The sequence below is a fragment of the Phallusia mammillata genome, chromosome 4 (assembly GCF_965637545.1).
Source record: "Phallusia mammillata chromosome 4, kaPhaMamm4.hap1.1, whole genome shotgun sequence".
NCBI lineage: Eukaryota > Metazoa > Chordata > Ascidiacea > Phlebobranchia > Ascidiidae > Phallusia > Phallusia mammillata.
The window spans coordinates 21422316-21436206 of NC_137255.1; the positions used below are offsets into that span (position 1 = coordinate 21422316).

The window sequence follows — 13891 nt, forward strand, 5'->3', positions numbered from 1 at the left end:
TTAGCATTTACTGTAAGCAAACAGTTGATATTACAAGCAAATAGTTTGAAGTTACTTCGATAAAATCAGTAAATATTGGTGTTGCAACAAGCTCACAAGAATGTTTAAACGCCAAACGTCATGCGTTTTGTATTTTTACAGTTGTCTTACTAATTTTCTGGTCTGACTAATAGTTTTTTCATGTCGATTTCATGTAGGCTACTCAAAGAAAAAATACCAGAAATTCTTAAGTTGTGAAAGGAATGCAGTCCTATAAAAACGGAGTGGGTGCACCAAAGCGTGACAGATTATTTGGTATCTCGTGATTTGCAATCACGTGCGGGACGAAATGTAATTTGTTATGACTTGAAAAGAAAACAGTGTTTTGTCATTCATTTCTCTTGATTCAGAACAACAAAAGACGTGCAATGCCTTCAATCTCGATAAAGGTTTGTAATTGTAAAAAAGATTAAAATTTGTTGTCATTAAATTTATTATTTGATTACACAACGAACGTTTTGTGGACATTCAAACTAAAACCTGTTGAGGAAAAAAATGTATCCTTGGTTATAACTGTTTGTTGTTTAGGCGATTTTCGTGGTTCATTGGTGTTTGTTTGTCTGGTAAGTTTATAATAGGCATACTGTAGTTTAAATTCTTTTTTTTTATATATGTATGCATCATTATTCTTATTAGGTCACAAAAACTTGTTTCTATCTGTGATGCTTTACTTGAACAACATTGTTTTATGAAGTGATGGATTAGAAAATACCTATTTAATCTGCTTTGTGTTTTGAAACCTACTACCAGTCTGCCGAATGTGTCAGCTCAATTTTTTTTTGAATTTTTTTGGGTTATTTTGCACCAAAGGCATTTCATGGACCTGTCTTAGCCTCATATACTTGCTGTGCATCTGCTGAAATTGGTCTTGCACACTAAGTTCTGTGTTGCACACTCGCACAGGGTGGTCTCTGTCAGGAACTGTGATGTTCTGCAGACAGGACTAGTGCCACTGCCATTTTTGTTTTCTTTTTATATATATTTCTTTACCAAAGGGAATTGGTTTCAGACCAAAAAATGTTTTCTTATATAAGACTAAAAACTGCAACAAATGTCTAAAATTTACATTCTGATTTACTAACAATATATTTCTCAATAAAGGGCAGAACTTGCTTGGGCTGGTGGAGCTTATACTTGGTGCAATTTGACTGCACTAGCAATTGGAATATGGGCTATAGCTGACAGGCATTCGGTTGATGCAATATTGCTGGTACGTCCAGTTGAACCATAATACTAATATTTATCTATTATAAACCTTTCTACATTTCTTATAACATGTTTGTGTTGATGTTTATTTCTCAACAGTTTATGTTGATGTTTATATGGTCCTGTTTAGTTGATATTGTTTCTCTTGCTCTGTACTTTCCTGGCTCACATTCAGGCTCAAGTCCAAAATTTAGTGCTGGTAAGTAATCTGTTGTAAGATGTGTAATGCATGTGTTTGAAACAATGGTGATACAACAATTGATACTGAATGGAATGCTGATGGCATCCACCCTAGCCAATGAATGATTTTAGGACCAAAGTATAGTGTCAGTATACTTGTTTAACTTAATCCATGACATATACTATACATACTTATCACATAAAATTGGTTAAGAATAGACCTGTTTTTGCAATAATGTGCTTTTGATTACTTCAGCTTTAACAACTGTGTCACTTTTTACGTAGCAATGGCAATTATCAATCTTATTTTGAAACCAGTTTCAATTATTCTATTGTTTCAAATGTATCGTGATAGAGGGGGAGAATACAACATTAATTTTGGTAAGTTTTACTTTTTGTTGTAACGAGCTTTGCCTAAATTCTAAAAGCTTATGGCAGTGATTATCAAACCCAAGAAACTTTGCTTTTTAATAGGGCCAAACACTCCTTCATATGACAATATGGATGGCAATGACACATCTGATGATCGTGGTTCAACAGCCTTTTTAAAACCTCCTGTTGTCTCGCAAAATACAGCCTAAGTGTTGTTTTGGAATGGTTTGAAGCTTCAACACACAGATGCACTACATTGCCTTTAGATTTTTTATTTGTCTTGTCCTTTTTTTGCAAAGGTTCATTCAATTGTGGGGACTTTTCTTGTTTATTCCTTGAAGCATAAATATTCTATTTTTTATGCCTAACTCTTATCAGATACTGTTGTTAGATTCTCTTTTTATTTCTGTGAAGAAAATCAATATACTTTTTGTCTGTTCTCCCCAAGGAATCCCATGTTCAATGGATAGGTTTTCCACCCAACATGTCTAGGAAACTTACTACATATAATTTAGTTTAAACAAACAAATGTACTATGCTCCCCGAAAAACTGTTCTCCAGTGTACTTTACTGTTATATACCATAGCACTGTTTGTCTTTACTCAGTGCGCATGAGCTCTTAAACTGCAACTTAGTATTTCTTCAGAAATGAAGAGTATTCCATTTTTGATTGTTGGTTTATACTCCAGAGATTGAAAATAGATTTCAAATCTGTTGTTTCATTTTTTGTACAAAATTGAATAATCCGTTGGTATTCATAAGCCACACAAGGAATTAAAGGTAATTATGGGTATTTGTATTTCTGCACGAGAAGCCTGCAGTCACACTTCCATTCTCTCCAGGTATTCCTGTTCATGGTATACCCTGTAACTGTATCACATATTTAGCCTTATGTGGCAATGCTAACAATGAGGTTTAAAGCAGCTGCTGGAACGTATTTTGAATTGAAAAACATACTGCAAGACGAATATAAGACGCTTTCTACTTGCTTCTAGTCTTGTTTGATGGCGACCAATTTTTAAGCAAGAAATAAATTTGTATTTATCTTTATTTTGCGAACGGCGGGGCATGTGAATTGATAAATATACTTAAAATACAATAATGGAGCTGTTTGGTAGGGCGATTATTTTTTGACTTGTCAAAAAAAGTCAAAAATTTGTCAAAATTTTTAGAATAGGTCAAAAATTGTTTACAAATTCAATTTTTTTTACAAAGTTAAAATTGTTTGCAAACTGCATTGTCGTGGTGTTGTAGAGGTTGCACTGTCAGTGAACTTTTCATTTTACACCTTGTAGCCTACTTCATACTGTTGTAATTGGCCCATTGCCTAGTTATTGTGAATCATAAACCATCAAGTGAGTGAAATAATTAGGTTGATATGGCGTGATGCTCAACACACCTCAAAACATGCAAAATTTTGGTAGGTCCCAAGTCATTTTACGGCAGCTGCAGTCTTTCATTTAGACCAGTGGTTCTTAACCGGTGTTCGATCGAACCCCAGGGGTTCGGCAACGCCGAATCAGGGGTTCGACGAAGGTCTTTTTGAAGTACAATACAAATACTCGTTTTTGTTAAACTTTAGGGTCTATAGTCGCTGAAAACGGCAATTTGTATTTGCTTAATATCAAAACACTGGAAAGTCAAACTTAGGCAGGGGTGTTTTAAACTATTCCAAACAATTTTTGTGGTACTAAAAATAGTATTACCAGCCTAATAACCATATGTGTCAGACTTTTTGTACGCCTATTGTGTGCCAACAATGCGAACAAAACAGGTACCACAAGCATCACAATATAGATTATGACATCATAAACACTTAAGACTGATCTCCTCGCTGTGCAGTTCAATCTATGCACCGAGCTAGAAATTAATCTGGGCTTTTTGGGCGCTGTTAGATGGTAAATGCTTGATATAAACCAAGTATTTTAAAACAGAAATAAGCAGCTAGGTAAATGGCGGCTGTTGGTAAAATAAGAATCTGAGACGCGGCAGTCCTAGCAAAATGGTTGTGCGACCCTGCACTAAGGTTTTATTTTCTTTCTATTTTTGACGTAACAAAGAGCATTGTTCGCAAACAGAAAAACAACGAAATTTTGTTGGCAGCAAAAATTTATTGCTTCATCTTTTTCATGTTAGTGTAGAGATGCTAAAAATACAATGCTTTATTTTGGTAAAAACTAAAAATTGCCGGAATTAAAGCAATCCTGAAACAAGTTGCTTGTATTATGATGTCAGAATTTAACAAAATGACAAACAGTAACTGTTGCCACTACGTTTGACAAAAAAACAAAAACTAATTATGACCCACCAAACAAAATGGGTTAGAAACCTAGGATGTAACTTGTTGGGGTTCGACCAAAGGCTGAAGAATATCGTAGGGGTTCGGCCGTTATAAAAAGGTTAAGAACCACTGATTTAGACAAATGTATTGAATAATTTTCGTTGTGTCTTAGCTGCAGTTTTTTTGAAGTGATTTTTAATTAGCTCATTTCCCTTTTCAGAATAGGCTTGGTCTGTGTTCAGATTTTTGCCCTTCAGTTAGAGTTAGACTTTTGCGCATTTTTCCCTCTAGTTAGATTAGCCTACAGCCATATTTTAAACTTTTTGTACAATAATGCGTAATTTAACTACTTAAATTCTTCATAGGTCAAAATTTTGTCAAAAAAAAGTTTTTTAAAGTCAAAATTTTTCAATTTGTAGGTCAAAATGTTTCGTTTTTTAGATCAAAAAATAATCGCCCTACTGATCACCATCTGCAAGATGGGGAATGCAACAAAACTACAACGCGTATGTGTGGTTGGCTTGCTTAAGCCCAATTACTCAACAGCTCAACGACAGCATTGTTTGCGGATGTTTTGAGCCTATAACCCATTAATATCAAAACCGGTATGTCGGGTAACTGTCGATGTACTTGTAGGGTACGGAAGTTATACCTGCGCCATTATAGATTAAGGTGTCAGTATAGAAATGGTAGCTGCATTTTGTTTGTTTTCTCAGTTTCTGCATATTAAACAAGTGATTAAGCGTTTAGGTCAGTGGTGGGATTCAAATTTTTTGTCGCCGGTTCTATCACAAAAGTCATTTTTTTCAGCCGGTTCTGTTACAAAAAGTCGTAGACAGTAACCAGTAACGCTAACCGGTTCGCTGACCTCATAAAATTTTGTGAGACGGTTCTATAGAATCGGTGCGACCGGCTGAATCCCACCACTGGTTTAGGTTTCAATTTTAGAGTACCAGGCCTATGTGTGTTTTTGCTTTCTAAATTGTAAACTGCTTTTAACTACAGCATTATATTTTCTTCTTAAAGGCGCGTTGTTATAGTTAAACAACAGTAGTTGAAACGATAGGCTTTATCTGATTTTCCCAATTGCAACTTTTATCTTATCATTGACTTTCTATCACTAAAACCTGGTGCACAAGTGCTGTTTAACATATTGCATCACATTGTTTGGTAGACATTATATGATGTCAATAGTCGGCACCAACAGTGACAGCGGTAATGGCACGGAACTTTTTAAACGTCGTTGGTTCTTTCTTGCAATGCTTACACAGATCCAGCTAATTTCTGGCATATCGTTCGCTGTATTTGGCCAAGTTAACAACTTTTTTGTCGCTTACTTCCACGTCACCTACGTGCAAGTCGACTGGATGACCATCGCCTACCAGGCTGTGCTGATATTTACAACTGTTCCAATTGCCTTGCTGAGTTTCAGGCGCTTGTTTGGTTTCAAACTGATATCCGTTTTTGCAGCTAGTGCAAATGCACTGGGCTTCACGTTGTTCGCGGTTTCAATGATTGATCAACGTTTATTTGTCGTAAGCATATGCGGACAATTGGTGAATGGCTTTGCTAACCAGGTGATCACCATTACACCACCAACATTTGCCGTTTTCTGGTTTCCAGAGAATCAAATAGGAACGGCTATTGGAGTTAATCTCGCTGGATACTATGTTGGTTACATTATTGGTCTGATCGTTCCGTCCCATATCATGACACTAAAATTTAGTAATACCTCGCAGTCTTATTTAGATATTGAGCTGAACAAAAACAAGCACGCATTGATCGTATTCTACAGCGTGTGTGCTGTGGTATCTGTCCTCGCCGCTATTATTCTAGGGATCTTCGCCACAGATCTTCCGCCAAAACCACCAACTCGAGCCCAACTGCTAAAGCGAAATTCTATCAAATCCATTCCTAAATGGGAAGAGTGTTGGAACCAAATGAAAATTATTTTTTCCAACAAAACATTTATTTTGGCAATGTTGATCATAAGCATTGCTGTGATGTTGCCTACAGTTGAATTTACTATGATGTCTCAGATTATTCGACAATTTAAAGGGAAAAATACTGTTACTGCAAATGCCGACATCATTGGCGTTAATGTTATGTGTTTCTATTCGGGTGGTTGTTTGATAGGAACATTGGCAGGTGCTAAACTGGTAGACTTGTACAAAAAATACGACAGAATTATCATATTTAGCATGTTTTTATCCTTTTTATCAAGCGTCGGAATATTTTTAGGAGTGTACTTTGCACAATATCGTGTATTATATGTTGGTAACTCTTTGCTTGGATTTTTTACCCAAGTTGCAGTTGTCGTTTTAGATGACGTTACAACGCAAACAACCTTTCCTGCGGACGAAACTTTTGTTACTATTTGGGTAGTTGGCCTTGTCATTCCAACGGGGATAATATATGGCGAAATTGGCCGAGTTCTTTTTAACTCTCTTGGTGGGTTAAGTGTTGTAACTTTTCAAAGCATTGTATTTTTATTTAGCGCAGTATTCTCATGTTTTGTGTCGCCTAAAAACAGCCGCATTTTAGCCTCGTCGAATTACGACATTAACTTGGAGGTAACTGAAAGTGTTTCCCTTTTAGGTGGCAAAGCCCATGACAACAAATAAGTTTGTCACTAAACTGTTTCATTGAAAGTTATTTTTACTAATACTTTGGTCACACCAACTTTTATTTAATTGACATCGTTGTGAAGTATGTTGGTATGTATGTACTTACGATTTGAACTTTACCACGTGCATGTTTGCTGCTTGCCTAAATGCAGAAAATCCTGTTTCCAGTATTTTTTCACATTTAACCTATTTAACAGAAAATATATTTCAAGAATTTGATGTGAAGCAATTAATCACAAAAAAACAACTGATATATACAGTATGTTCTACGTTTGGTCTTTTGTTACCATTAGAAAAAATATAATCAGTACCAAAACACAATACTATTTTCAAATGGTTGAAATTGCGTATAACTATGCCCTTTCATGAAGGCGACACGCATTGTTTTCATTTTTTTGTTATCTTTGATGAGGTTTCTTACTAAATTTGGTCGAGAAACAAACTGGTTCGTCTTAATACGGTGTTTAGACAAAGAGTCCCTTTGACTATAATTATCTTCGTTTAAGGTAGGGATCCTGGACTAAATTCAGCTGATAGCTATCCACCTAGTAAGCTTGTATAGCAACCCAACACATGGGTATAGATTATCTTTTGTCGTTTATAACACAAGTGCCATTTTGCAACGTGGGATCAAAGAATGACAGTTAATCTCGTCATGGATTTTTTAGTGTAAACAATCAGATTACGCCAGCTATATGCGTGAGGTATACATGGCACTAGCAATAACTCACTCCACTAATAAGGAAAATGACCGACAACTAATTCTAAAATAGTCTACAAGAGATTAACCAGTAAGCACCCCAACTAACAAAAAGACAACAGCAACTGTAGTCCAGCTTTCATTCTGCAAGTGTTTTCCTCCATAGTATATACTATGTAATTGTTCCGCACAATGGACCTTGTTAATCGACAATGAACTTGATTCAGTTGCTCGGTTTATACCAGTATTTTTATAGTAATATTGTACAGTTGGTTGTTGAGTTAAACAGGTTGCTTCACTTGTTTGTCTGAAATTTATTAAAATGGACTAAACTTCAAGATGGAGAAAACAAGTTTCGGCTTGAGTGACATTGTGGCATGGAATGTATATGTTATTTATATTTTGTTGTTTCTTATTTGTCACAGCAATCGTATTTGCATAAAATATAAGGTTGGGCTTTGTCGTCATAGCAAAGGTCAAAAGCCACATGATTGCGGTAGTTGCATACCTGCATGAACTTTCATATATCTTTATCTATCATGCAGTGTTTCTCAAACTTTTTTGGTATATTTTCAAAACGGTCCCTTTGCCATTATTTCGAGGGCTCGCGGTCCTTTAGCCTGAATGTGTATTTCAGAAAAAACGAAAGTTAATGGCACAATTTTAGCTAGTTATGCAAAGTTGCGCATAATAATGATCGAAAGACTGCTCATGACATCACAGACAAGACAAAAAAAAACATGACGATTGTGCGCGAAAAATTGGATTTTTTTAGTTGTCATTCAATAAAGGCTATTATTTAGCAATGGAGACGGTCGATTCTTAATTCTACTTTGAGTTAACCTTATTTAGTAGCACAAACTGACACCAAATAAGATTATAGAATTGTCTCAACCTTCTCACAGTCCTCCCAAAATTGCTTCACGGACCCCTAAAGCAGGGGTCGGCAACCTTTTTTGCACTGCGAACCGTTTTTGAAAATGAAATTTTATCACGGACCGGTCTTCAAAAACCTACAAATATTTGTCAATAAAAACGCTTAAATTAGTTTATCATCCCCGGGATACATTGGCAAAATGTTTCATAGCATTTAACCTGAAAAATTATTCGGCCCGGTAACAAACTCCTCGCGGACCGGTACCGGCGGTTGCCGACCACTGCCCCAAAGGACCGCAGACCCCAGTTTGAGAACCGCTGATCTAATGCATCGTGCGTCAGTTAAAAAATAATTTAAATACCAATTTGTGTTTATTTCGAATTGTGAGCAGTGCGTAGGTAGAACCAGGATGTTGAGTTAATGCGCCTAGTTTTACGAATATGCTACAAAGGTATGCATTCTTTTTGTCATTACGATGATAAGTGAGATGAAAACAGTTTCTAATTTGTGGACACCCAACTGCTGGGTAATTTGTGATAGATGGCGTTTTTTGCAATTATATGGCTAATCCTTTACGTTGCTACTGTTCTTCGTAATGAAGGGGAACACGTATTTTGCAGTTTGATACATTGTTCGACTGACAAAACGCGATGTTAGCACTCTTTTGTTTTACACTTTTGAGGCTTGGACCCATAACACTGTCGAATTTGTTATAAAGGAATTTGGCAGATTGTAATGTGTCTGCAAACGAAACATATGCTTAAGTGGCACCAGATTCTGATGAGTTATGATATATATTTAAAACAAGCAGATTACATGAGTTTTTGTTTGCTATGGTGTTTTGTTGTTAACTTTAAAGCAATCGGCTCGTATTGTTGTGTATTCTTACACTAAAAAATAATTTTCAAGACAATAGTTTGTACACTCAACGGAGGTTTTCAACAGGCTACTGGAAGGAAACATAAACATGTGTACAATGGCGCTTTACATACATAACTTATTTTCTGTAACGTTTGACTACTTGCATTATTGTCAGGTATAGCCTATGTGGTAACGTGTTGTTTCCCTGAAAGTTATCTGATAGCTTCATAATGCATTTAAGCAGCAGCACCAACAGTGGCGTTGGTGATGAAACAGGACTCTACAAACGCCGTTGGTTCTTTCTTGCTGTTCTCGCACAAATCCACCTTCTTTCTGGTATGTCGTTCGCCATATTTGGCCAAATTAACAACTTTTTTGTCGCATACTTCCACGTAACCTACGTGCAAGTGGACTGGATGACCATCGCATTCTATGCTGTGCTGATATTCTTAATTGTGCCGATTGCTTCGCTGACTTTCAGGCGTTTGGTGGGCTTTAAACTGATATCAGTTGTTGCAGCTGGTGCCAATGCTGTTGGATTCACGTTTTTCGCGGTTTCAATGATTGACCAACGTCTGTTTGCTCTTAGTATATGTGGACAGTTGGTGAATGGCTTTGCTAACCAGGTAATCAGCATAATAATACCAACATTTGGCGCTCTCTGGTTTCCAGAGAATCAAATAGGCACGGCTATTGGAGTTAATATTGCTGGATTCTATGTTGGGTTCATTATAGGTCTGATCGTCCCGTCCCATATCATGACCCTAAAATTTAGTAACACAACGCAGTCTCATGCAGATGTTGAGCTGAACAAAAACAAGCACGCATTGATTGTATTCTACAACGTTTGTGCTGTGGTATCTGTCATCACCGCTATTATTCTAGGGATCTTTCTTACGGATCTTCCCCCAAAACCACCCACTCGAGCTCAACTGCTGAAGCGAAATTCTGCCCAATCCATTCCTAAATGGGGAGAGTGTTGGAAGCAAATGAAAATTATTTTTTCAAACCAAACTTTTATTTTGGCTATGCTTATCTTAAGTATAGCCGCAATGTTACCGACAGTTGAGTTTAGTTTGTTAGTGAACTGTTTTAGTAAAATTCTTTTTAAGTGATCGTTTGATCATAGCAACTTTAATTTAATAGACACCGTTGTGAATTATTATGGGATATGTACTTACGACTAGAACACCACTTGCAAAATTCCACATTTTGTTCCTTGCCCAAATGTAGACAACTATTCTTGCATTTTTCCTTACAGAATGCATTAGGTTTAGGGGTTACAGTACTGAAAATTTTACTATTATGGTATAGTGTTTTCGAAATTCATGTTTGCCTAGAAATGGGATTTTAGCCAACATTATCGCTGCAGGTACATACGGTGATGGGCGATGTGCTCATTTGAACTTGTGCTTTAGTGCAAGGGTGTCAAACTCAAATAACTTTAAGGGCCATAAAAATACTTTTGAGTAAATCGAAGACCGCACTATCAAAATATTTGTTACAGTGTAAATTATAAAGTTTAATGATCATTAGTGTCATTAACTACAGTAACTACACTAAAAAGCAAAATTACAAGAAATAACAAACAGATACATAGTGTCATCCAATAAAAACGTTTCATATATCACTCGAAATATGATTGTATCATGTAAACTTACTGGTCTGACAGGGTATTCAGCTTGAGTAAAACGCATAACTTCTAAAAGTTACTTTTCGGGCCGCAGAAAAACGTTTGGAGGGTGGCGTGTTTGGCACCCCTGCTTTAGTGGGCACGCAACAGCTGTGGAATTTTTGACGGATGGCGTTTTTTGCAATTATGTGGCTGACCCTTTACGTTGCTACTGTTCTTCGTAATGAGAGGGAACACTTTTGCTGTCTTCAATGCTACATTGTTCGACCGACAAAACGCGATGTTCACAGCCTATCATTTTTGTTTTACTCATTTAAGGATTGGACTCATAACACTGTCGTATTTATTATGATTTCGGCAGAATGCAACGTGTCTGCAAACGGTAAAAAGCGTCGTGCCTTAGAACAGTGCTCTTCAACCGGTGTGCACGGTGCACAAAATATGCATGGGGTGCATCAGTACGAAAAGGTATACAAGGGTGGATCACAAACTTTTAATGAACCATTAATATTTGACATTTAGGATATTAGAAAAAAATGAAGTTTTCAACTGATGCACAAACGAACCTCTGATTTAAAAAAAAATGTTGATGTCTAAACATGATGATTTGCATAATGATTTTTCATATCGCTTTTTACCTCAGTTTACCTTTTAAGTAAACAGGGTGTATGAGTTTGTCACAACAACTTTAAGGGTTCACCAAACCAAAAAAGGTTGAAGAGCACTGCCTTAAAACATACAATTAAGTGGCTCCAGATCTTTATGGTATTTCAAATAAGCAGTTTATCTTATATGAGTTTTTGTTTGCTTTGATGTTTTGTTTTCAACTTAAAACTATCAACTCGTATTGTTGTGTATTCTTACCGTTAATGAGTTTTGCAAAAAATAGATTTGGCTTCAAGACAATATTTTGTACACTCAACGGAGGCTTACCACAGGTTACTGGCAGAAAACTGAACCGTGTATACAGTGACAGTGTGCATACATAACTTATTTTCTGTAACGTTTAACTACTTGTGTTATTGTCAGGTATAAGTGGTAGCGTATTGTGTCCCTGAAAGTTATCTGATATCGCTTCATAATGCATTTAAGCAGCAGCACCAAGAGTGGCATTGGCGATGAAACGGGACTCTACAAACGCCGTTGGTTCTTTCTTGCTATTCTTGCACAAATCCAGCTAATTTCTGGTACGTCGTTCGCCATATTTGGCCAAATCAACAACTTCTTTGTCGCTTACTTCCACGTAACCTACGTGCAAGTGGACTGGATGACCATCACCTACCAGGCTGGACTAATATTCTCAACTGTTCCACTTGCTTTGCTGAGTTTCAGGCGTTTGATAGGCTTTAAATTCCTATCCGTTTTTGCAGCTTGTGCCAATGTGTTTGGATTCACGTTGTTCGCAGTTTCAATGATTGACCAACGTTTATTTGCCGTAAGCATATGCGGACAATTGGTGAATGGTTTTGCTAACCAGGTGATCAGCATTACACCACCAACATTTGCCGCTCTCTGGTTTCCAGAGAATCAAGTAGGCACGGCTATTGGAGTTAATATTGCTGGATACTATGTTGGTTACTTTGTTGGTCTGATCGTCCCGTCCCATATCATGACCCCAAAATTAGGAAACACCACCCAGTCCCATGTAGATATTGAGGTGAACAAAAACAAGCACGCTTTAATCGTATTCTACAGTGTTTGTGCTGTGGTATCTGTCATCGCCGCTATTGTTCTTGGGATCTTCGCCACAGATCTTCCCCCAAAACCACCAACCCGGGCTCAACTGCTGAAGCGAAATTCTGCCCAATCCACTCCTAAATGGGGAGAGTGTTGGAACCAAATAAAAATTATTTTTTCCAACAAAACATTTATTTTGGCAATGCTGATCTTAAGCATTGCTGTAATGTTACCAACAGTTGAGTTTACTATGATGTCTCAGATTATTCGTAATTTTAAATTAATTAGCAGCGTCATTGAAAATGCCGACATTATTGGCGTCTATGTTATGTGTTTCTTTTCGGGTGGTTGCTTGATAGGAGCATTCGTAGGTGCTAAACTGGTAGACTTGTACAAAAAATACGACTCACTTATAATTTCTAGCATGTTTTTATCCTTTTTATCCAGCGTCACAATATTTCTTGGAGTGTACTTTGCTCAATATCGTGTATTATTTGCTGGCAACGTGTTGCTTGGATTTTTTAGACAAATTGCAATGATCGTGTTGTTGGACGTTACGATGCAAACAACCTTTCCTGTGGACGAAACTTTTGTTACCATTTGGGCAACTGGCCTTACTATTCCGACGGGGATATTATATGGCGAAATAGGTCGAGTTCTTTTTAACTCTCTCGGTGGGTTAAGTGTTGTAACTTTTCAAAGCATTGTATTTTTGTTTGGCTCATTGTTGACGTGTTTTGTTTCGCCCGAAAACAGCCGCATTTTAGCCTCGTCGAGTTATGACATTAACTTTGAGGCACCTGAAGGTGCATCTTTGTTAGGTGGCAAAACCCATGACAACAAATAAATTTGTCACCTAACCTACATGTTGTTATGATACTTTGCATAAATTTCCACACATTCATAAGGAATCGGTTTGAAGAATTTGAAAATGTACTTACCAAGTACGCCGGAAACTTTTTAACTTGTAGGTTTGTTTTTATACGAGAACAACCGCCGCTGTTTGTAACTTGTGATGGCATAAAATGTGCCAATAAACATTGCCTGACATCAAAATATTTCCTCCGAGTTTTACATAATGTACTGTGGCGAATATAAAACTAAGCTTAACCTTTTGTGACAACACAAATGCGTTGACGTCTGTAAGATGTTTCATTTAATATTTTTTCATTTTTAAAAGGTCGTGGATCTTTTAGTTTAATTAGTTGCACAGGCCAGGAGTTGGTTTATTAATATCATAATCTGCTACAATTTAAAATAGGAATGCTTGTCTAAACTTAGCTGAGAGGTACCCCACCAAATGTTTTGCAAAGTAATCCAATAATATGAGGCAGGAATTATCTTTAGTCCTTTATAATACACATGACATTCTGCAACGTGGGATCAATGAATGACAGTTAATGATGTCTTCTTTTGACAGTTAATCTTGTTTTGTTTT

The 13891-nt window shown here is 36.8% G+C and overlaps 4 protein-coding genes across 5 annotated transcripts; all 4 read left to right on the forward strand.

The window, feature by feature from the left end:
* Nucleotides 1–245: 245 nt before the first annotated feature.
* On the forward strand, nt 246–2847 carry LOC145225236 (type-1 angiotensin II receptor-associated protein-like). Of its 2 annotated transcripts, XR_013859833.1 has the most exons (7): nt 246–428; nt 568–602; nt 1141–1249; nt 1345–1444; nt 1711–1806; nt 1900–2577; nt 2640–2847. XR_013859833.1 is itself a non-coding variant. In XM_080091923.1 (6 exons), the coding sequence occupies exons 1-6, from the start codon at nt 408–410 to the stop codon at nt 2004–2006; spliced, it is 468 nt and encodes a 155-aa protein (XP_079948049.1). In that variant the 5' UTR covers nt 246–407; the 3' UTR covers nt 2007–2847. The 2 variants fall into 2 exon arrangements, 1 of the variants encoding a protein (XP_079948049.1); XM_080091923.1 differs by having other exon boundaries at nt 1900–2847.
* Nucleotides 2848–5204: 2357 nt separating this feature from the next.
* On the forward strand, nt 5205–6887 carry LOC145224654 (choline/ethanolamine transporter flvcr2a-like). Its single transcript, XM_080091193.1, has one exon. The coding sequence runs from the start codon at nt 5260–5262 to the stop codon at nt 6700–6702; it is 1443 nt and encodes a 480-aa protein (XP_079947319.1). The 5' UTR covers nt 5205–5259; the 3' UTR covers nt 6703–6887.
* Nucleotides 6888–9373: 2486 nt separating this feature from the next.
* Nucleotides 9374–10258, forward strand: LOC145223608 (choline/ethanolamine transporter flvcr2a-like). The gene has a single exon (XM_080090008.1). It carries the CDS (start codon nt 9374–9376, stop codon nt 10256–10258), a length of 885 nt encoding a protein of 294 aa, XP_079946134.1.
* Nucleotides 10259–11857: 1599 nt separating this feature from the next.
* On the forward strand, nt 11858–13300 carry LOC145223609 (choline/ethanolamine transporter flvcr2a-like). Its single transcript, XM_080090009.1, has one exon. The coding sequence runs from the start codon at nt 11858–11860 to the stop codon at nt 13298–13300; it is 1443 nt and encodes a 480-aa protein (XP_079946135.1).
* Nucleotides 13301–13891: the final 591 nt, after the last annotated feature.